General features: G+C 36.2%; 1 protein-coding gene across 1 annotated transcript in view; it reads right to left on the bottom strand.

The window, feature by feature from the left end:
• Positions 1-22436, bottom strand: part of smyd3 (SET and MYND domain containing 3) — a 74077-nt gene that overhangs the window by 6874 nt on the left and 44767 nt on the right. Inside the window, 6 exon segments of the mRNA XM_032560955.1 lie at positions 884-1058; positions 1494-1512; positions 1514-1582; positions 4603-4713; positions 5264-5366; positions 9145-9212. Of these exon segments, the coding sequence (XP_032416846.1) occupies positions 884-1058; positions 1494-1512; positions 1514-1582; positions 4603-4713; positions 5264-5366; positions 9145-9212 (545 nt within the window).

Below are 22436 nucleotides of genomic sequence, written 5' to 3' on the forward strand. Positions count from 1 at the left end.
GACAAGTCAGGTTAAGGGCACTGAACAAATCGAGACATAATTTCTTTGCAGCCATCATTTGCAGCTGACGTTTATTACATATGAGGCATGGCACCGCTCCATCATCATCTCTCCGTTGTATTGTTACTGTACTTTATGATCTTTGTCTCTGACCAGAGCAGTGTGAAAACATACAGAATTACTTATAGTTCAATTTAGTGTATAAACCCATGTGAGGTGTTACAGATGTTGGATGGAGACCCTGGCAGCTTTTCCTATTATTGCTTTTTTCCTACCGCCGGGATAAGAATGAAAGCCAGATGCCAGACAAATTAGAAATATGACACAAAATACTTAGAAGCTAGAAGACTAATTTGTAGAGCTGAAGTTATTTATGGTCTAATTCAGCCTAGTTGACTGCTGCTAGTGCATAAAATATACTGTATTTACAGCTGCTACTGACATGTTCCTGAGTAGTTTATTAAATAAAAATGTTCATTAGCAGCGCCAGACCTTCATTACCGTGAACTCTAATGATTTGCATTCATGACACAATGCAAACTGTTTTATATTTAATGCCTCCAACACCAGTCCTAAATGATCATTATAAATCACTGTAAGAGTCACAGTCAGCATATTGTAAGATTAAACCCAATAAACAAAATCGTCAGAAATCTGTAAAATGATTATTTAAACTCTGAGGTTATAGTACATAGATTACGAGGCCAAACATGATTTTCTCTCTTAAAGCCTTAACATACACCTTATTACACATATAATAATTGGATTAAAACATGCTTTATGTAACAGAGATTTTCTAAAGAATTAAAACTCATTCTTTAGTTTTAATTCTAGAGAATTAAAACTCATTCTTTAGTTTTAATTCTAGAGAATTAAAACTCACCTGTAAGCTGGAAGTGTCTTCATGCCGTATCTCAGAGCCTCCTCCCACTGCCCCAGCTGAACAGCAGCATCTAAAGCCATGTCTGTGACCCTCAGCTTGTACAGATTTTCATCAGGAAGTTCAGCTCCAGCAGCTGACAGGAGATTACTGCAGCTCTCCAACAACGCCGGCCAATCTACAGGGACAAGAATTAAGGAAAAGGAACAACAATCCTCGAAGGAAGTCTAAAGTACTTCTGAAAATGGCCACATAAATGTACAGATGTCGTTTTATGTAAATATGTCTGCATCCCTTATGTGTTGACTTATGGATACAAAAGAAAAGTCACACATTTAATTGGCAATTATTAAATTTTTTTTAAAGATATATAAATATTTACACCCCAACGAACATTTGAACATGATTTATGATTGTGGCGAGTTAGTCATGTTAAGTTTTCATATTAACTACAAAATGTTTCTAAGAAACCAGGATGTAAAATGCTAACATGACAAAACATTCGTAGCTATTGTAAAGTCAGCAGATGTCTGCAAAGAATAATCATCAAGACTCGGTAACAGTTACTGGGAATCCAGGAGTTTCTGTGCTGGAAAATGGAGGGAAAGGATACTGGACTCGGTTTTCAGTCCCTTCCAGTCTCGGTAGCGCCACCTTCAGCTGCTGCCACTTTTCTTCTTCCCCCGACAGCATGAATCCCTCCTGAATCAAAGTAAAACAATATAAAAATCAACCAGAGAGCTTGGTCTGGAACGATCTTATAGGTCGCTGCAAACTCACTAACCACCACAGAAAAAAAAGTTTAAAAAAATTGGACCAGTTTAAGTTGTATGTTGTTCTGTGGCTAATAATCATAGAGTGCTTAGGAAAAATATTCATACTGTTTACTTTTTCCCATTTTCCCACGATACACTAACTTCAGTGTATTTTATTGGGATTTTATGTGATAAAACAACACAAAGAACCACATGGTTGTAAAGTGGAAGGAAAAGACACATTAATTTTTAGATTTACATTACATTCATTTGTTTTTGGTCCCATAGAGTCAATACTTTGCTTAACCATATTTTGAGGTCTCATCTGGAAAGTTTCCATCAACTTCGCAAAACAAGAAATTGAAATTTCTTCCAAGCTGATAGCTGCGAACATTAATTATCCAAACCCTCTGGTTAAAGAGGGATAAATAAAAATGTACATCAAATTTTGTGGTTGCAATGAAACAAATTGCGGCAAAGTTCAAGATGTATTCAAGGCACTTCAAATAACAAATTCAAAACTTAACTTCATGCCAAATATTTTACTAAATTCTACTGTCCCATCAGTTAAATCCTTTCAAAACAATGTAATTTTTATTGTAATATGTTCTTACAAAAGCACTCCTCTGCCTTCATGTCGACTATGTTGCCATGATAACTTCAGGTCACAACTGTGCAGCCGGTCGTCAGATTAAAGCAACTGAAATAACACACAGTGTCTGTGTTGCACTACAACAAAGGGTTAGTAGAATAAAATAAAGCCATTGTGGCAAAACGACTCACACACACAAGAATAAAGAGGGCACAGCACTTCTGTGTGTAGGGGAAATGTCATTTAAATCATAGAATAGAGACATCAAAGGCAAAAGTGAAGGCAGAAACAAAAAGAGAAAAAGAGTGGGAGAAAGTAAACAGAGTTGGACGGAAACTGCTGCAAAATCAGGGCAGGAAGACGGAACGGGCATAGATGGATGGAAAAGAAAAGTGCAGCTGAAAGACAAGATAATTTTCTCATTTTTCAGTAGGTGGCCAGGCAGACAGAGGGAGGGTGTAGAGAGGTGGAGCGTGACAGAGTGACAGAGAAGAAGAGGAGGACAGCAGGAGATAAGAAAGCATGTCGGAGTGAAGGAGGGAAGAAGAGAAGAGGACAGGAGAGGGTACACCGAGACACGTTGTGCACCGATACGCTTGTCTGAGCAGCAGCGTAAATGTGTGTGATGGCAGGAGAAAGAGGGTGGAGGAACACACAGGGGTGTGTTTTAACTTCTGAAAACATTTAGTTCATCCATTTAATCAATATATCATCAACTGAAAAAAAAAGACAATGGGGACCGGACGATGTGGCTATCCTGATATAAGCGTTTTATATCGGTCGATATAGATAATTATTAATTATTTTTTAAATTTTATTTTAAATATCTAAAACCAAACTTACCCTTCCTATTTCATCCACTGTTTTCACTCCACTCCTTTGTTTTGTTTTTAAGCAGTTATGAGGCATGGTGGCAAAACCTTAAACTGCTGCTTTGCCAGTTACTCAACATGTTGTTGCTAGGTAACCAAAGAATGAGTGAGTTGCTAGGTAACCAGAGAGTGAGTGAGTTAGTTGATTCCACTGTCCTTGTTTAAGCTGTGAGAGGATGAGCAGCTAAAATTATTTCAGACAAAATATCCATTCATATTGATCACATGTCTATAAATTGTTACCTATTTATTGTCCACAGCCATATTATTATCATTTGTGGTAATTTAAAAGAGAAACAAATAAATGCATTTTGAATCTTCTCATATTTAAAGAATGACCTTGTGGGAGGACAAAACCTACTTTGTCTGCACAGTCTGACATGTGAAGGCATTACGATTGTTTTCATTGGCATTCGGAAAAACATATTTTTATGTTTTATATCTTGTTTACTTTGTTAGAAAAATGCCAAAATGTTGTGCTGCTGAGTTTTGTGGGAGCATTAAAGAATGTTGTGAATCTACAAGAACCAATCAGCATCTATCCTGTCTCCTGACCGACACAGCGCCCCCTGCTGATTCCACTATTGATTCCAGTTTTAGGCTCGAGATGCGCCATAAATCCACACTATGCTGAACAAACGCATTGCAGCCATTTCTCCATGTTTTCCTCCATTAGGTAGGAAGGACCCATGAGGCATGTTGACACAAAGCTACATTAACAGGACAAAAGATCCTGTTTTCTTTCACATTGTTGATTTTTGCAGCATCCTTTTCCTCTGTTACCAGTTAAAAGCTGCACATATGTCTGACATTCCCATCAAAAGGCTCTTTTTAAAACAGTCAATGTCCTATTTGTGACAAATGTGCATTAGACACTGCAAATCCATATGTGGAACCAACTTCCTGTTTTGACTGCGAAGGTTGTTACTTTTCAGCTAAACAAAACAATAGGAAGGTCAGTTATCATTTATTTACGTTTTGTAATGTAATATTTATGGGTTTTAAATCTCTAAAATACATTTGCCACACAAAACAATATGAAACAATCTTCAGTGGATCCTGCTTTTTAGTAGGTCTTGAATCGAAGCAAGTTTATTTTTATAGCACATTTTATCTACAAGGCAATTTGTTGTGGATAAAATAAAGAAAATTAGTAAGTTGGAATAGAGACTATATAATAACTAGAATATCATTATTTTTAATGAAAGGCAGTTCTAAAAAAATCTTTGTTTTAGCCTTGATTTTTTTCCAGAATTTTTGCAGAATAACTATAGAATAAAAAAGAAGCAAAAAAAAAAAAAAAAATCCCCGCAAAACATTTCTATATTGATTCAGCCACACAAACGAATCACTGCTTTCTCTGATCTCATTTTAATAATAGAGTATTTTTTGTTTTTATGTTTTGTCAGTTAGTTTTGATGCAATAACATAAAATTTATTTTGACTGAGTATGAAAATAGTAAAAAGTTTCCAGTAGTTTTAAAGGTTTCTGTTGGTCCTCACCTCTTTTTTTGAGCTGCATCTCTGGCAGTGGCAGACGAAGTGGTACTGCTCCTGCAGCTGCTTCTGCCGCTCTTCAGTCAGGGACAAAGTCTCAATATAACTTATCGTTAACTAGGCACAGGAGAGAACATGACACTCAAAGTCACACTTTTTGAATGTGAAAGCGAAAGTGTCTGCTTTCATAGCACTTCTGAACATTTTGTGATAATGCAGAGCAAAATTAAGTGCGATTCTGTGAAGACGGATTTAAAAAAAAAAAAAACAGATGAATTTGAGTGAAGCTGTGCATGGGTGAAATTTTTGCTGTGGCACTATGTGTGTGGATGTGTGAGAGTCTAAGTCCAGATGGCAGGGATGAATCTCATTATATTTAGTCACAATGCATCTCATTACACAGTCACAAGGGATGATGGGAAAAAAAATGGAGAAACACAGCCGTGTTAGAAGCTGTCATCCTGCTTGTGCTACAGAGATGTTTCACTAAGATTAATAACAAAGTTTATTATGCTTCTACTGATATTTTTTAGTATAATAGTAATTATACTATTACTACAACATTTATGATATAATAAATGTTGCTATAGTGAGAAAACATAAAAGAAGAATCATGTTAAACGTTGTTAATGGTGTAAAAATAGAGCTTGAATTTTCTTCGTCTTACCTCGTCTTTAGGGCGAATATCCTGGACGGCTCGGAGCTGCAGCCGCTCACCCTCAAACACCATCAGACAGTTTGGCCGACAGTCATGATTCAACAGGGATAAACTGAGACAGACGAGAAGAAGAAGTAGAAGTAGAAGAAAAGAGGACAGCAGAGCAAGAGGAGCATGTAAAACAGGAAGAAGATCACAAAAGACCAATAAGGAGTAGAGAAAAAGAGGAGAAAATCGGGGGAAAGAGGAGCAGAAGGAAGGGTCAGAAAAAATAAATCATTTGTGTTTAACTTAGAAATTTTACATTTTCTGTCAATTTACATTTACAACTGCAGTTCATAATGTCTTGTCATAAGATTTTAAACCATTTAACTGACAGACTTCAGTCTAAAAATACAAAGACTAAAGCCTGACTAAAGCACCAATTTTACATAGAATCAGTTGATTGGCGACTAAAATCAAGAGATTTTTTTTCAAACACATATCCTATAGAGAGAAAAAAATACTTAATTTATACATGTCGACTTAAAAGGGACGCAGTTCTGGTCAGATGTTTACATACACTCGTTAGACCGAGGGCTGACAGTCAACGGCTGCTTATTTGTCACCTCCATACCGTTCCTCGTTAAAAGTCACGCAATAAAATGACAAGTTTCTTTTCTATCCTTGTCTGTTTGTGCAGCCGATCCCCGCAGCATCATATGACCATTTTTTACTGCGAAGTCAACTTAATAAAAGCGATATTGGCTGTCAGGTGTGCGTTTTTTTGACAGGCTTTACAGGAGCGCATTGGTTGTTTTGACGTCCATCACGGTGGAGTTTCGAAGAGAGTGACGTCACGTGCTCAGGGTCAATAGATTATCACACATTTTTTAATGTCTATTTATTGCTTGTTTCATTATCGGCTACTGTGCTGTGTTGTGTTTTATGGTTTGGAGCACTCTGAACTGCCTTGTTGCTAAAATACAAATAAATTTTACTTGACTTGATTTTCCTATTTACACTGGTAGAACGAAATATAAAAAGAAAACCTTAACTTTATAAGGCATATTTAATGCCACAATAGACACATTAAAGTTTTAGGTAGAACAAATATTTATATATCTATAGTTCCTTAACTATAAAGTACTAAGAGAGAGGTTTTTGATCATTTTGATCATGCAAACGCATACATGAAAACATTTTTGATTTTATATTATCACAAAGTACAGTAGTGTCTCCAATCCAGCCATGAACAGATACTCTGCTGCAACCTTTAGATTTATCAATGTTTCAGCACACATGAATTATTTTTAGAAGAGTAAATTCAACCTTTTGATTCTGGCATGTCGGAGCAGAATATTTCCTAAAGTTGCTGCACAAAAAGGCTTGAATCAAGCATACGCTTTACCTGAATCTATTCAAATAAAACAACACAGTATATAATGGTAGCATTATGAAGCACCTCAATCAACAGAAGGTGTCAACACCCTAACTATAAACCCCAAATAAAAGTCTGGAAATGGATATTTACTCAGCTGTACATCTGTACCTGATGAGCATATTACCTGCAGCTTGACGAGAATTTAACTCTTATTAAGAAGCCCCCAGCACAACGTGAAAAAAGACGTTTAATATCGCTGCACACATGGCTGGGAAAAAACACTGAAAGGGGTCTGTGTGCTTTTACAGCCCCCTCCGTCACTGCAGCTATCGTTTATCATGTTCAGTGAAACAATGGGTGCATGAGATTAAGAATGCGTGTTCAGCCTTTGCAAAACCATCAATAACGCCCCTGGCTTTACTCTACAGTGGAGAAGTTGCAGGTTGAATATCAACCAGACATCAAGCCCTCTGAAAAACGCTTTTATCTTGAAGGGGAGCAGCTCATTAGCATGCTAATTAGATTAATTGACTAACGACTCACATAAACGGTATATGTGAAAGTAAACGTTGCTGTGTGGCGGGGCGGAGAGTGAAAATATAATCCATACATCTGATACTTGCCAGGAAAATGTTATTTAAAATACAAGCCTTTTATCAGGAGTGGAGACCGCCAGCCCTTGAGGTCAGACTGTCCTGAAGGTTTTAGATGTTCCCATGCTCTAACGCTCAGGACTTCAAGGCTGCATCATTAGCAGGTTTCTGCAGAGTGGATTCACAGGGTTTAACTTGTGAGTTCACAAGTTAAAGCAGACTCACTTTAACTTTATTTTAAGTTTATTTAAATTTAAACAGAGTTAAGACACATGCAACACTTGCAGGACCAAGATAGCCCATGTCTATTTTAAATATGTTAAAACCTCAAAAGTTCTAGAAAATCAGAATTTATAAAAAAAAAACTTTTGTTATAAAGTGGCATGTTCTAGATTTATCTTTTAATTACTTTTATTTTATTTTTGAGAATAATGATTCGAAATGCTAAGCGACTCCAAGTTAATTTGTCCTGTTTCCCATTAAATCTCTTCCTACTTCCTATTTATGCTCTTAAATTACCTTTTTACACCCAAATATTAAAACCGCACAATTTCTGTTTATTCCACTTTGTTGTTAGCTAATTTAATGGTTTCTTAAACTTTTTATAGTAATTGTGTTGTAGTTTCCTTTGTTCTGTTTGTACTGATTATATTTATTGACAAAATGTGTGTAAAGTCATTTTAACACAGAGCTCTACTTTATCTCCACTAAAAAGGTGAAATTCCTTCAAGTTCAACTAAAGTTGTTGAATTTTACTGATTTAATTGAAACTTTTGTCATGATTAACAATGGTATCTGTGATTAAACAAATTTTCAAGAAAGAAAATGCAGAACTTATGAAATTTCAAGTTAGCAGGAAATATGAACTGCCAAGGAGCATAAAGTGGGAAATTATTGAAACTAAATGCTGCTAATATTTAAAAGCTTTGTAGATGTTTAGCATCCTGCAACGGAAACGCACCTTTAGTCCCGATAAAAACTCAAGAGCTTTTAGATCATATGTTCAGTGCGATAACTGGCCCTGAAGCAATACTGGGAGTAAAATTAAACCAGTAAACCAAAGGCGAAAAAGTAGTTTTTGAAGTACAACATAGCCAGAATACAGAAATAAAGAGATGAGCTGAACTGAGGTGCAGCCGTGGAAGAATAATCCCCCGACTTTCTTTAGCAAACCCACGGTTGCTAGGCAACCTAAAATACGAATAGACAGGGGAGCATCCTGCAAACGAGTCCATCATTTATGGATGAGTAGAAGCACAAATCACACCCAGACACGCGGCTTGGCTGAGCTTCACTGAAGCCACTGCGACCATCTGACATCTCAACGCTGGCCAGATAAACTGGCTGGGATACCTGCGGCGTCAGTGACCGCACTGGTGTGTGTGTGTGTGTGTGTGTAGCAGCACTAACAGCATGTACAACAACAGGCCAAATCCCACCCCGTTCACCCAGGAAGCAATAGAAGGGATTACCGAGCATATCGGCTTGCTGTGTGTGTTTGTGCACGGATCTTGCACTTTCACAGTCCAGACAACAACCGTTTCATCATTCACACAACACTTCCAGTCAAATCTCATTTTCCCTCAAAAGACGCTGGTTTCTGTCGCCCAAACTGTGTGATGATATTCCTCCAGGTTTTCACCTAACAAGGGGTAAAAAAAATAAAAAAAATCAAGTCTTCTTTTCCCTCCCTTTGCTTCTGACTTCAAAGACGTGTCAGGACAGAGCGGGAAAGCGCTGCCAGGGCTTTGAACGTGCGCCGCGGTGAAGGACTGATGGGGCAAAAACTGCATCTCCAAGCGGCATTTTAATCTAGTCAAAGTTACAAGACTGGGCGAGGAGAGCTATACTAAAATTAATTAAACATTTTTTCAGTTCTGTGGGCTTCAAACCCTGATATTATTGCATATGCAAGAGTAAAAAAAGAGTGTTACCTTGGATAAAGCCCCACTCCGACCTCCTGCAGCTCCCCGTCACTGATGGTGAAACAATTACACGTCACCTGAAGAAGAAATCAGAGATAAACAAAGGAGAGAAAGTGATCATCAGCTACTTCAGGGGATCAAAATAACTTTAATCATTTGCTATTCTCACATAGATGAAACTGGCATGCCGACTTGCAGGTGTTCAGGTTATTTCTGAGTAGAAGAAAACCTTTTCTCTCCAAAACGCAAAATCTTACAAACTATTTTTGTTCTGGTTTCAAGTGAAAATATCTCACACTTTGATTCAGAAAAAAAGCTAACTTACAAGTAACTTTACAGCAAGATACAAGTCAATAATTCCTAATATTGATTAAAAAGTACTAGTTCCAATGGCAGATTACTTCACTTGTGACACGGGGAAAACGTCTGGTTATAAGTGAAATAATCTTTTTTGTAAAACAATAAGGAATTATTGACTAAAAACAAGTTCTTATTTCTTGATGAAAAGTTACTTGTAAGTTAGTTTCGTCTTATTTCAAGCACACTTAGATATTTGCACTAGAAACGACTCCACATACTTGTTTTTGCAGCGTTCAGAAGCAAAACAAAGAATAACAGCAACATTTTTCATCAGCTATGCTAATCAAAGGTATTTTAGTAATTGGACAACTATGCATGTGAATGGAGGAAACAGTCCAGAAATTAGAATAAATAATAAAAACTATAAAAACATCTTTGAGGTAAAAAATTAAACTTATTCTCCCAGGGGATTACAAAAAGAAAAACAGGAGAAAAAAAAAACTTACGTAAGGGTGTGCAACATTTTATAGGAATGGCAGATTATTCCAGTACAAATCCAGCCAGAAAATCTAATTAAAGTCTAATAAACTACATTAGCTTCATCTGGTTAAGCTTGTCTAATTCAAGATGATTCTTATTGTCTGGGGGAAAACAGAGCCTGCTGTGTCTGGAAATTCGATTCCTGTGGAAACATTTTGTTGGTTTTACATAACAAATCTATTTCTGAACACACACAATTCAGGCTACCTGAGTCTCTTCTTTGTAGAAACACATTTAAATGTTGTTACAGCCATGAGCACAAACTGACATTTTTAGTTATTCTTCTTTGGAAAGCAGCTCAAGCTCCGTCAGATTGGATAGGCGGCATTTACGGCACTCCATATTTCTCCTGGTGACGCTTACACTAGTCCACAAAATGACGATATAAAAAGTTGGGATAAAATGCCAGTCAGCTGGTTGTCCAACAATTATTGAATACATTTTTTGAAAATGGTTTATTCTGCTAAGTCATTCTCAATCTATGTATACAAAATCACAATACTTTGACCTTTTTGAATTCTGCACATAAAAGTGACCCAAAGTCTGGAAAAACTAAAACTACTCCTATAATTGGTAAAAAAAACTGAGCTACAGCTAAACAAGATTTAGCAAATAAAAACTAGCAAACAGACGCTAAAAATTAATTGAAAGTGAATTAGACAACAATATAAAACTAAACTATAATGAAAAACCCAAAACTATTATAACCCAGGTCTGTTTCTATGCAGATCAAATATACTGTACAATTTAAACCAGTTGTTTATAAGGGCTGTATATAATAACATTAAACTTCTAGTTTACTCTTACAGTCAGCAGAACCTAACACATAAAATGAAGTTACAAAAAGAAAGTTTAAAATAAATAAGTGGAAAAATAAACCCACTATCATTTATTTTCATGCTTTCTGTCTTTCAGCAGGTTTAACATTGAAACTTTGGCTGCATTAGTATTCACTCAACATTCAGGCTGACAGATGAAGAGAAAAATGCAGACATTCAGTGGGAGGGTTAGGATTTACAGTGAGCTACCGACAAATGTTTTCCACTCTGGCTCATTTTCACATCAAAACCAAAAGTCATCCGATGAGTTGATGTAAATCTGCAGCTGTAGCAAACATAAGTTTGCTCAGACCCCAGGGGAGCCAAGAGGTTTTCACTCAACTTATTCAAAGTTTGACTGAATCCTTCACTTTCCACACACACTTCACTGTTATGCAGTTTTCATTCAGGTATTCATCATTTGTGTCAAAAAAAAGAAGGGAAGACAATGCAGGGAGATAGATAGATCAAATAAAGTGTTACATTACAGCATCAGGATTAACCAAAAAAAAGGTTTTATTTAATGTTTTGATCTGCTGAAGCTCAATCACTAACATTTACTGCCAAGAAATAACCAAAGAGGCTCCAACTGGAAAAGCACTGCAACAAATTAAACTTACCCAACTCCAACTGGACTAATGAGGAGCTGCTTCCTCCTTAAACAACAACGTTAAAAGACAGGTCCTCGGGTGATGGAAAACATGCAGCTCTCTTTTAGAAGAATCAAATTATCAGTCTGCATGGAGTAAACAAAATAATTTAAGACTGCTGGGATCATTAGCATAAAAAACAAAGAGTAGAAATACAGCTGGAAAAAAGTCCTAAATGGCGAAATCTAAGCTGGAAATAAAATCAATAGAAGAACTAGAAGTGTTTCCACACTTTAACAAAGAAATTAAAGAATTAAACAGACTGAGCCGTCGTATTAAGAAGAGCTAGTTTTGTTTTGTAGAAGTGAAAGTCTATGAAACACAACTTTATGTAATGTAATAATAGAGTTATTTTTCTGCTAGTTTTAATTTAGACAGGTAACTACATAAAAGTTTATCAGGTCTGAAACAATTAATCAGATTAACTGTGATGAATAAATTGTTGAAATAATCATCAACTAATTAAGTTACTGATTAATTGTTACCTGGAGTACACAAACTCAAAAAAAATGCCATTTTGTGACATATTTGGGGCAGTACTTAAACCAAAATTGTAAAACATACATTTAAGATAAAACACTTTTGTCTGTACGTTTTACCCTAAAGTCCTCAAGTAGCATAGTTTTAGCTTCACCCAGTTCAAATGAATGATATATTATTGATTTATGCAATAAAATGTTTATTTTTCTTGATTAAACAAGAATTGAGATGTTGTTCTTTTAATGTATTTCTAAATCTGTAGAATGTGGCAATTTCTCATCCAATTAATCAACTACTTGTCAGAATAATCAATAGAATGACTAAATTACTAAAATAATCATTAGTTGCAGTACTAATAGTTATTTACACTGGAGTCGTTGTTGGACCTTTACAGATAATTTCTGTTATTCGGTGACATTTGCTCAGCATACATGTCTTAAAAAATGACTGACTTAATATGAGCTACCCCAAATTTTCTCCACCACATCATGTCTACTTCTTACTAGAAAGCTAGCTTAAATATCTCTCTTTAGTTTTGTTATGCTGCATTCAAAGAGGCTCGAACATTAACTGGACCTAAGCAGCAAATCTCTCCGCAGTGAAACTGTGTCATGTGCTGATTGCTGCACAGACAGCAATATTTAAATTACATAGCTACACTTAAAAATTATATAGCTTTTGAGATTTTAAATCAAGATGTTTTTTAAAATTATTTTTACCGTTTTGTTTCCTGTAAAAACTGTCAAATTCTTCACATTGTGTCCATAGCAAATGCTGAGGTGTGTTCAAGACCATCCTGAACAAATGCTGAGGTGTGTTCAAGACCATCCTGAACAAATGCTGAGGTGTGTTCAAGACCATCCTGAACAAATGCTGAGGTGTGTTCAAGATCATCCTGAACACATGCTGAGGTGTGTTCAAGATCATACTGAACAAATGTTGAGGTGTGTTCAAGATCATACTGAACAAATGTTGAGGTGTGTTCAAGATCCTACTAAACAAATGTTGAGGTGTGTTCAAGACCCTCCTGAACATTTTCCACACATTTATGACTGTTGTTCAACACTTTAGTGATTAACTAATGTGTCCTTGTACCCTATAATAAATCTCTTGTGCACCTGACTGAAAATCAAGTCAAAAAAACTAATTGAACCTTTTCTGTTTTGTGAACATTGCTTTAAATTTCACATTTCTCTATAGATGCTTAAAGGACAACAGAAAACTGTCCATTTCTAACAACAGCTATGATCAAGCCATAGCAGTAAAAAGCTAAATAGAAAATCATTTTTGCTGAATTTCTTTTCCTTTACACAGAACAGCTGAACCTGGTTTGCTTTAGTGAAATGCCATGCCACATTGCACTGACGCAGTCATCAAAATATCCTCTGTTTTGGAGAGGTCAAACAATACTTAATGTCGCAGAACAGATGGGCGAACATATCGCCCATCAGTAACCATGGTGACGGCCATTTCCTTCAAGCACTAAGAGCCACTAACAGTTTACCTGTTTATTTATAACCTGCCTGTTAATAATGAGAGACTTGTGCAGATGTGAAGGAGTTCACATGAGGTGAATCTGGTGCAGAGTTGGCGAGAGCAAAGAGGAAAGAGTCTGAAGTCTATCCGTCTCAACTGAATTAAACTCTACATAATTAAATAAGAAAACCTCTGCAGAAAGTAAAAGTGGGTCCTTAGCAAGGATGACAACCCGACAATAACAAAGTTACAGAGGAGAATTTTCCATTACTGCATCTGAATAAAAGACGCCAATGCAATTCTCTCACCACATTAATGGTTTTCTTCAAAAATGCTCTCGACAGCGTCAGTCTCAGCACCCATTCATTTGTTCGCTTAGTTATCTCTCAGCCTGTCATAAACAATATTCATGGTGATTAGCTGTGGATGAAAGTTGGAGACATTAAAAACGTGAGCGAAAGGAACAAAGGCAGGCGAGCCGGAGTGGAGTGTGGAGAGCAGGCGAGTGATGTGGAGAATAAGATCAAACATGTCAAATCCCGTGAAGGCAAAAAGAGAAAAAAACTAACTAAAAATGGCATTTATAGACTCCACAAAATGTCTAGCACTATACAGCAGCTCTCTAAAGTCTACACATCACTGTTAAAATATCAAAAATCCTTTCAAAACTTTTGCCATGCAACTTAAATAAATGCATGAATCTACTTTCGAAGAAATGTCTTTTAATTACATTTTTGGCAAAACAGTCAAACCTTTTATGAAACATTAAAAGCTAGACTCCTAATTACATGCTTAACTTTTTCCTCAATAGTAATAAAGAAACTAAAATGGCTGCACAAACCACTCATATTAGAATCCAATCAGATTCAGGATTTCAGTGCAGGGTGTAAAAAATACCTAGAAGACAATTTGAAAACATTTTTACTCAAATTGCCTATAGCAGCGGATGGGATTCGAGGACAGCGATAACCAAAGTAGGGTTTGTCATCCAATATTGATGATGTGTTGGGTCGGTTTGCTTTGTCCTGTCTAGCCAGTTAAAAAAATAAATAAAACTTGTGACTGGAAGTTTAAGGTAGCTGGAATTGGTTCAATTACTGTCACTCTGGAAAAACTACAAAGACCATCAGACCAAATCAAAGGCAGCGTGTCTGAGCGTGTGTGTGGGCGTGTGTGTGTTCTTTGATAAAGTATTCATGACCTAATCACAGTACTTTCATCTCTCCATAGACAGGCAGAAAAACATAAAAAACACAATCATATTCTCACTGAGTTTGCCTGCATGGATGCCATCCGTTAAAGTGTGGATCAGCTTTAAGGAGGTGGTTTGTTTGTTTTTTTATTTATAAGCTAACTAAAGACATTCGGGACCTAACAAAAATGAACATGTGTATTATATCAAATAGTCAAATAGTATATTCTCAAAGATATTGATCAATCCTTCTTAATTATGCAGAGCGGTAACTTAAATCACTTTAATTTCTGCCTCAAGTGAACTTTGAGGGGTTTTTTTTAAGCTACTGGACCTGTTCGTCTCAGGTCCAGTAGGTTGACTTCACAACAAGTTCACTGTATTTATTCTGGTCAGACAGAAAATGAAGTCGGTCGCTAGCATTCGGTCCAGCAGCAACAGAAAAAGGGGAGGAGCTGACTCTGACTGGTTGCCACGGTAACCACCAACCCCCAAGGGCAGCATTCCACGACTTGTGTAGCGATAAGTCAGGAAAAAATAACTCCGTTTTGTTGTTTAAAGAATACATAAACCAATCTTAACTGTTCTTTTTTTAAAAAACATGTCAAATATAAAACACAGGATATCTGAGTTCTATTTTAATAAAAACTCAATTTTCCTCTGTTTAAAACGTAGAAACTATTATGATTAAGAGCAGTTCTTGATTATTTTTATTATTAGGCACTGATTGGTGATTTGAAAAATTTATCTAACTCTGGGGAATTAGAAAAAAAAAAAAAGAATCCTTTACCACAGCACTTAATCAGTGCTCTACAGTTGTTGGATTCAGCTGAATAGCGAACCATCAGAGCTCTAAAATAATTTTAATTTTATCAAGTTTAAATGCACAATGTTCTGTTACAGCACCTTAGTGTGTCCAATCAGAAGGAAAAACTTTAAATTTCAATATGTTGCTCTGTGTAACCACTATCTACTCTTTCTGTTCTAGTCTAAGAAGGCCAAATGCATCGCACAAACACCCTTTACCTTGGTGTTTAAATTTAGCCACAGTATGGTTTTAAACTTTCATAAGCACATGTTTACTCATGCATGAATTGTTTCTCTGAAGCTCTAAACCTTTAAAACCGATTAAGTACATTCATTTTCTGTTTCCACTTAATCCTGTTAGGAGGCTATAGACTGCAGTCAAAGGGAGAGAGGAGAAGTAAATCCTGAACAGTTTTCAGACTATCAGTCAACAGAGATAAAACATACACTTATAAAAACAACTTAACAGTGCAAATGAAACTTACATGCATGTCTTTAAACAGCAGAAGGGAATATAAACATATCTTTATGCACGTTACGGATATTTAGCTGTTAATATGTTTTCTGATATGAGCTTAATGAGGCTGTTTTAAGACAATAAGGGAAACTTAATAGAGATAACTCAATCTAACAGCAATGAAAAGGCTGTCAGTAATGACTCCTGACAGATTTAAGGAAACATTGGAAACATCATGAGGTAAAGAAATGTGAAATCTCTCCTTGGAGACACAATCTGACCATCTGCTGGGTTTCTAAAGGTTTGAGGCATCATAAAAATGTCTTGGTAAATATAAGATTTCTGCTCAGCTACCCCATAAATGCCATTGTGGATGACTTTCTTTTTGTTGTTAAATTATGACTGGGAAATAAATCAATAATATATGTCTCAATGGATGTATGATCAACAGCTAAACACAACACATCTGATAAAATGTTGATAATTGCACTGAACTCTGATCCAGAGCCACAGAGTATTCCTGGGAATGTAGGCAGAGGAAAGGCTTTTTCACATATTTTAAATTAAACAAAACTAAAAAGCTACAAGTAACTAGGAAGTTGTTTTAGTCAATAATTCCTTAAGAAGTACTAGATCCACTGGCAGATCATTTCACTTGTAGCATTGGAAATATGTTTTTTTCTACTGAAATAACCTGTCAGTGGGACTAGTACTTATTTTCTAAATCAATAATAAGGAATTATTTACTTACAACAAGCTCCTATATCAGAAAAGCTACTTGTAAGTTAGTTTTGTCTTGTTTCTAGTGGACTAAAACATTTGCTTTAGAAACGACACCAAAAATACTTGGTAACATTTTGGGTTTTTGCAGCTGCTGGTCATCCTCCTCAGTAATGTTAACATCAGACATATTTGTTACACACAAGTTACAGCTTGAAAAAAAATGTATTAAAAAATAATAAGATTTCTGTCTCCCAGCAACCAGCAGTAAAACTGAAAGTTATTAGTACTTTTCCAGCCATTTTGTCCCCTGTGAGCCTTATAACCGTATTGAGCACAAAGCACTAAAATGTTGCTGGCAGCAGCTTTGAAATATGTATAAAAGAGCAATAATGTGTTTTTTTGTGTGGAACAGGTGTATGCACATTGCACTCATAACTAGAGGCTTTTATTTGCTGTACATACCTCCAGGCTATTTGTAATGAAACTTGAGAAAGTCCTCGCTTCCTGTACCCTTATTTAAATTCTGATTCCACATCATACCCTAGAAAAATAAGAAAAGAAATGTGTGTCTGAGTCAACTCAGCACATTTTTAGCTGATCGGCTATAAAGCTATTCGACAGATTCAAGCACAAACGTGCAGATGGATGGATGAAATGTGCCGTATATGGCTTTCACATGCTGGCTGTGATACGCTGTACATTACTGCAAAATATATTATGAATAATAGAAAAGTGGTGAGCTTTGTAATGTAAACACTCATTTTCAGGAATAAAAACTCCCCCTTCTGAATAGATTTTAGGTTTCTTCAGACCTTAATAAGACGACTTAATAAGAACTGTTGTGCATGTGTTGTAAAATCCTACCCAGTTTTCTGAACAGTAAAATCTTCTCTGTTCATTTTTAAACCGCTGGCCATTTGTTCCTCATTGCCCATCAGGGCATATTTAGTAAAATAATACATTCCCAACTGAGCTGTCGAGTCTAGCAAATGTTAAATTTAGCATCTCATTATAAAGATTAAAAGTGCCCTTCATTCTGGGGACTCACACTAACAGCAGTCGTGTAAAAGTATTCATGCACCTTTAACAACAAAAAAATATTTAGCATTTTATTGAAGCTATGTGATGGTTCAACACAAACACATAACACTTTAGAAAAAATGCTTGAGCACAAATGCCTAACTCTATTGTTTGTTATAAACAAAACTACTGAAAACCCTAGTTGGGTCCTTATGCAAATCTAAGCTGAGCGTAGCCCACAGCGGCGGCACATCCACTGTCACTGCTGCCTTCATACAGACATGACCTCAGAGTTCAGTCTGGTTTCTGTTTGTTTCCACACCGTCTCGTCCCACTCCTTTTATCCAACGACTGATTCTTGGCACAGAAACAACAAAGCAACAGAGAAAGAAACAAGAAGAGAGCAAAAAAATTGAGAAAATAAGGACAAATGGCTTCATACAGAAACAGTAAAGGATTGCAGAATATCAATCTAGAGTTTATCTGACATGCAAATGTAAAACCGTTTGCATGACGGGTGTAAATGTTTGATAAACCAGACGAGTAGTAGAAACCAAACTGGAAGGGTAAATCTTTCTTCCAGTGCAATCAAACAAAATGTCCACCTTGATGGCACATGACCGACAGAAACGCTCAGTCTTGCAGAGACACAGAAGAACTTGGTTAATAATAACAAAATGAGTGGATCACTGTTTTCACAAAGGCACTCTTTGAGGGAAATTGTTTTTTACTGCTTGGCTGCTCTACCGTAGCCTGAATCAAAGTGTGTTTCACAGCAGAATAGTGATTCCTCTTTCCCCTCTGAGTGAGAAAGCAAGCGCATCTTAAAGTCTCTTCCTCCGTACATTTACTGCACCCATAAGTTTTACCTAAAGCTCCCTTATTTAACAGTGGATGAAAACAGCAGCAGTCAAATCAATGCTGCTGAATATTTATAATGAGTCACTACTTCTGTTTAATAAATGCATGAAACATTTCTTTCAATTTCCTCTGCTGTAGAAATGAAAAGATACTGCCTGAGGTATTCTAATTATCCATAAAACATTATGCAATAAAGGGAGACGATCATCCAAGGACACCGAAAACCATTGAAGTATTGAAATTATTGACCAAATTGCATTTTTTCCTTTAATTGTATGATTTTTCTTTTCTTCATCTTATTTAATGTTTGTTCTTTCTTTTTTTTTTTCTTTTTTTACAGTGACTTTTGATGACAAAGCTGTCTGGGATCTTTTATTCTGAAAACACAAAGCCTGACGTATGGTCCTCCTGGGCCACCGTCCTGTTTTAGGTATGTCCTTGCCAAGCAGAGTAGTTTAGTCCCAACATTCATTGTTGCTATAACTTCACTTAGGCTACATAAGATACAAATGCTCACTTAAAATGTGCATTTTTAAAGGTTTGACGCACACATAAAATTTGTGGCTTGATCTCAAATTACCACTAGCACATCCACAGATCCAAGGCATTCAATAGGGACATCATCACATGACTCACATCAATCCACTTAATAGGTGTGAGCAAAAACGTCAAGGGTGACTGGATAATGGCTTTGCCCTCTCACTGACTTACACAGTATTGAAAATCTGTGGGTCCTACTAAAACTTGTTAGTTTAAAAAAGTGGCATCAAATTGTTCTAGGAGTGTACTAGGTACAATGGCTGCTGGAAAAGACAAGTTTTGTTGTCGTCTTACCAATCAGAAACCAGCTGCAGCATTGTAGTTGGTTGTGCAGGAGGCTAGACTTCTACTTTTCAAAGATGTACGGTTGTATAATTGCGCATTTGTTTGCAGCCATTTTCATGTGTGAGTGTAAACATTGATTAGCGGGTGTGGGTGGCCACACCCGCTGGATTTAAAGTGACAAGATGACCTAAAACAGCTCATTCTGAAAGGAGTTCAAACTTGGCAGAACTAAGAATAAAATCACATTGTATAAGAGTGATTTTGTTTAAAGAATTTACTGAATATGCTTTGTATAGCCTACAGACCTATCCTAACCGGTTCAAGGAAGCATAATAGATCACCTTTAATAAAGGTGCCATCTACTAGGATGATGAAGAGCAAATAAAGGAGAATGCTTCAGGAAGATAAAGCCAAGGGAACTCTCAACTGGCTAAAGAGAAAGGAAATAAACTTGCTAGAATGGCCAACTTGGCCCACCTCCTGTAAAAACTACGGAAAAAAGTGAAGTTCAGAGTTTATATGAGTTGCCCTCAGAACTTTCAGCAATTAAATATTACTTGCTAGATGTTAGTTTCGAACTTGAAATTCTGCTCTCATCCGTTTTCAGTACAGCTACTCCCATTCAGCACTGCAATCCTGTCATCTTTTGCCAATTAATACTTAACCTAAGGGTATCTTTGGCTTTTGGAATATCATCAAGACACACTACACTTTGCTCTACAACTCTACAGAAAAAGTATGAATTAATTAAAATCAGCAACTTTTACTATATCTGATCATTGTGCAAATTTATCATACACAACATAAACATATAAAGGAACCTAAATCAAATATTTGTTTATAGTTACTGTACATATTTATTCAAGGCAAATTAGAGGCACCAAGCCTGAAATTTTGGCATGCTAATGAAAACCTTCTCAGTCTCTGTCACCCACACACATAATCTTTGAGGTTGTAAAAGCTCAATTATCCTCCACTCCAGAGTAACCATCACGTTACAGAGGAAATTCTTCATTAAATGATCTCTGTCTGTTTTCGTGTTGATGTTCCTTAATAGGAGAAATGCTTACAAGTTATATTTCTACCAACAAAAGCCTGTGTCTTCAGAGGCATTTAATGGCATTTTAATGGCACAGATAACGTTTAATCAATAATGATCATAATATGATGACTTTATAACCATTGCAATTGTGTTTAAAGGTTTTGTGATAGGTACGCTTCTTTACTCTAAAGTCTTTACGGCATTGAGCTGATTTGTGTCTTAGGCTGCATTGTTTGGTTTGTTTTGACCGAACTCTAGAGTTCGCTTGCCTAGAAAGTTTGGTTCGTTTGGGGTTCGTTTTGATTGCACAATCGGACTCTGATGTGGACCAAAAAATCTAACTCTGATCTAGATAGATTATATATATATATATATATATATATATATGTATACTGTATATATAAGTGTGACAGCTTCCTATACCCGTCCCGTCATGCACACGCTGAGGCCAGTTGGTTGGATTTTATGCCATTTACTGAAATGGTGGTCAAAATAACACAAACAGCGCAGTGAGCTTCCCTACTGGTCCACTAGTCACTCTGTGTACACAGCAGAGCGCCGAACAGACTGTGTAATTTACAAATTCAAAACTTTCTAGGTCTGGTTTAACTCACTGGTTTAAGTGAGTTATTTCTTTCAATAATTGAACAAACCCTAGAAGGTATTTGAACACCGAGAACTCTTTCATTCACTGTGATTTCATAATAACTCAGCATATTTTTGTGGGTGCTAAGCATACATTTTATATTTATAAATAAATATACTTGTACTGTACGTATAACAGGGTTTTATTTGAACAATATTACTCGATGTGAAATTTGTCAAAATTCATTTATTTATTCTTTGAATATATTTTATTTAGTCAACAAGTTGTTTCTTCAGACATTTATTGGTGCTTTAAGTTCTGTTACGCTGCTTTTGGCAGTTGGTGGTTACCATAGCAACCAGTAACTGACGGCTCCTCCCCCTTTTTTCTGTTGCTGTTTGTAACTTAGGATCAGCTCTGTTTTCTTTACAAATATTATATTTTAACATACATTTTCCACCAATTTAATAATACACAGTGTTTTATGAGTAGGCTTGCTATGTTGTATATGTTTTTAACCATTATTATTATTATTATTTTTAATGTTGCCCATTTTAGTTACGTTTAATTTTATAACTGTTGACTGCTGCTAACTGTTCATTGGGAGCTATTGCTCTGCAGTTTTAGGGTTATTTATTGTGTTTTATTTAATGTATAGGGACAAAAACTGCTGGACTCATGTTAACCACCAACTTGATTTTCTCTTTTGTTAGAATAAATACAGTGAATCTGAGCGTGTCTGTCATGAAGTCAACCTACTGGACCTGAGACGAACATAGAAGGGCTACATATGTATAAATATAAACCAGTAGCTGCTGGTGTGGATTTAGCAACATACACAGAGGTGTAAGGTAATCTTACCTCTGAATTAAAACTCTGTTTGTTCCTTTTAGTGATGAAGAGGAGTCCTGAGGCCATATGTGAACGTATGAACAATATGTGCGTGTGTGTGTGTGTGTGTGTGTGGGGGTGTGTGTGTGTGGGGGTGTGTGTGCGTGCGTGCGGGGGTGTGCAAGTATCGGTGTGTGTGTGTGTGTGTGCAAACTGTGGTGATAAAGTGGTAGCAGAATGAATGGAAATTATGCTCATTCATCTCCTGCAGTGCACAGAATTGTGCACATGCAACAAACAAAGAAATGGACCAACAGCAGCGGGAGGAAAAGCTATTATGATGAAAGTCAGGGATCCATGGTGAAGTTAAAAGCCCTCATAAAATAAAGATAGCAGCAAAAAAAACAATACATTTCTTAATGTTTACTTAACTATGACAAAAAAAACCCAAACAGTTAAGATCCATTTTTTTTATTTAAGTGTTTTTTTTAAACCTACTGTATATTTGTATTCTGCAGATACACAAATTTAAAGTAACTCGACAACAAATGTCTGCAGCCCAAATCCTTCTCAAGAAAACTATTTATGTTTAAACACAAATACAGGAAAGCTAAAAAAAAAAAAAATCACTTCTGAATCACAAACTCACTAATAACTTTGGGTCGTATATATTACAAAAACTTTAAATGTGGC

The sequence above is a fragment of the Xiphophorus hellerii genome, chromosome 4, assembly GCF_003331165.1.
Source record: "Xiphophorus hellerii strain 12219 chromosome 4, Xiphophorus_hellerii-4.1, whole genome shotgun sequence".
NCBI classification, from domain to species: domain Eukaryota; kingdom Metazoa; phylum Chordata; class Actinopteri; order Cyprinodontiformes; family Poeciliidae; genus Xiphophorus; species Xiphophorus hellerii.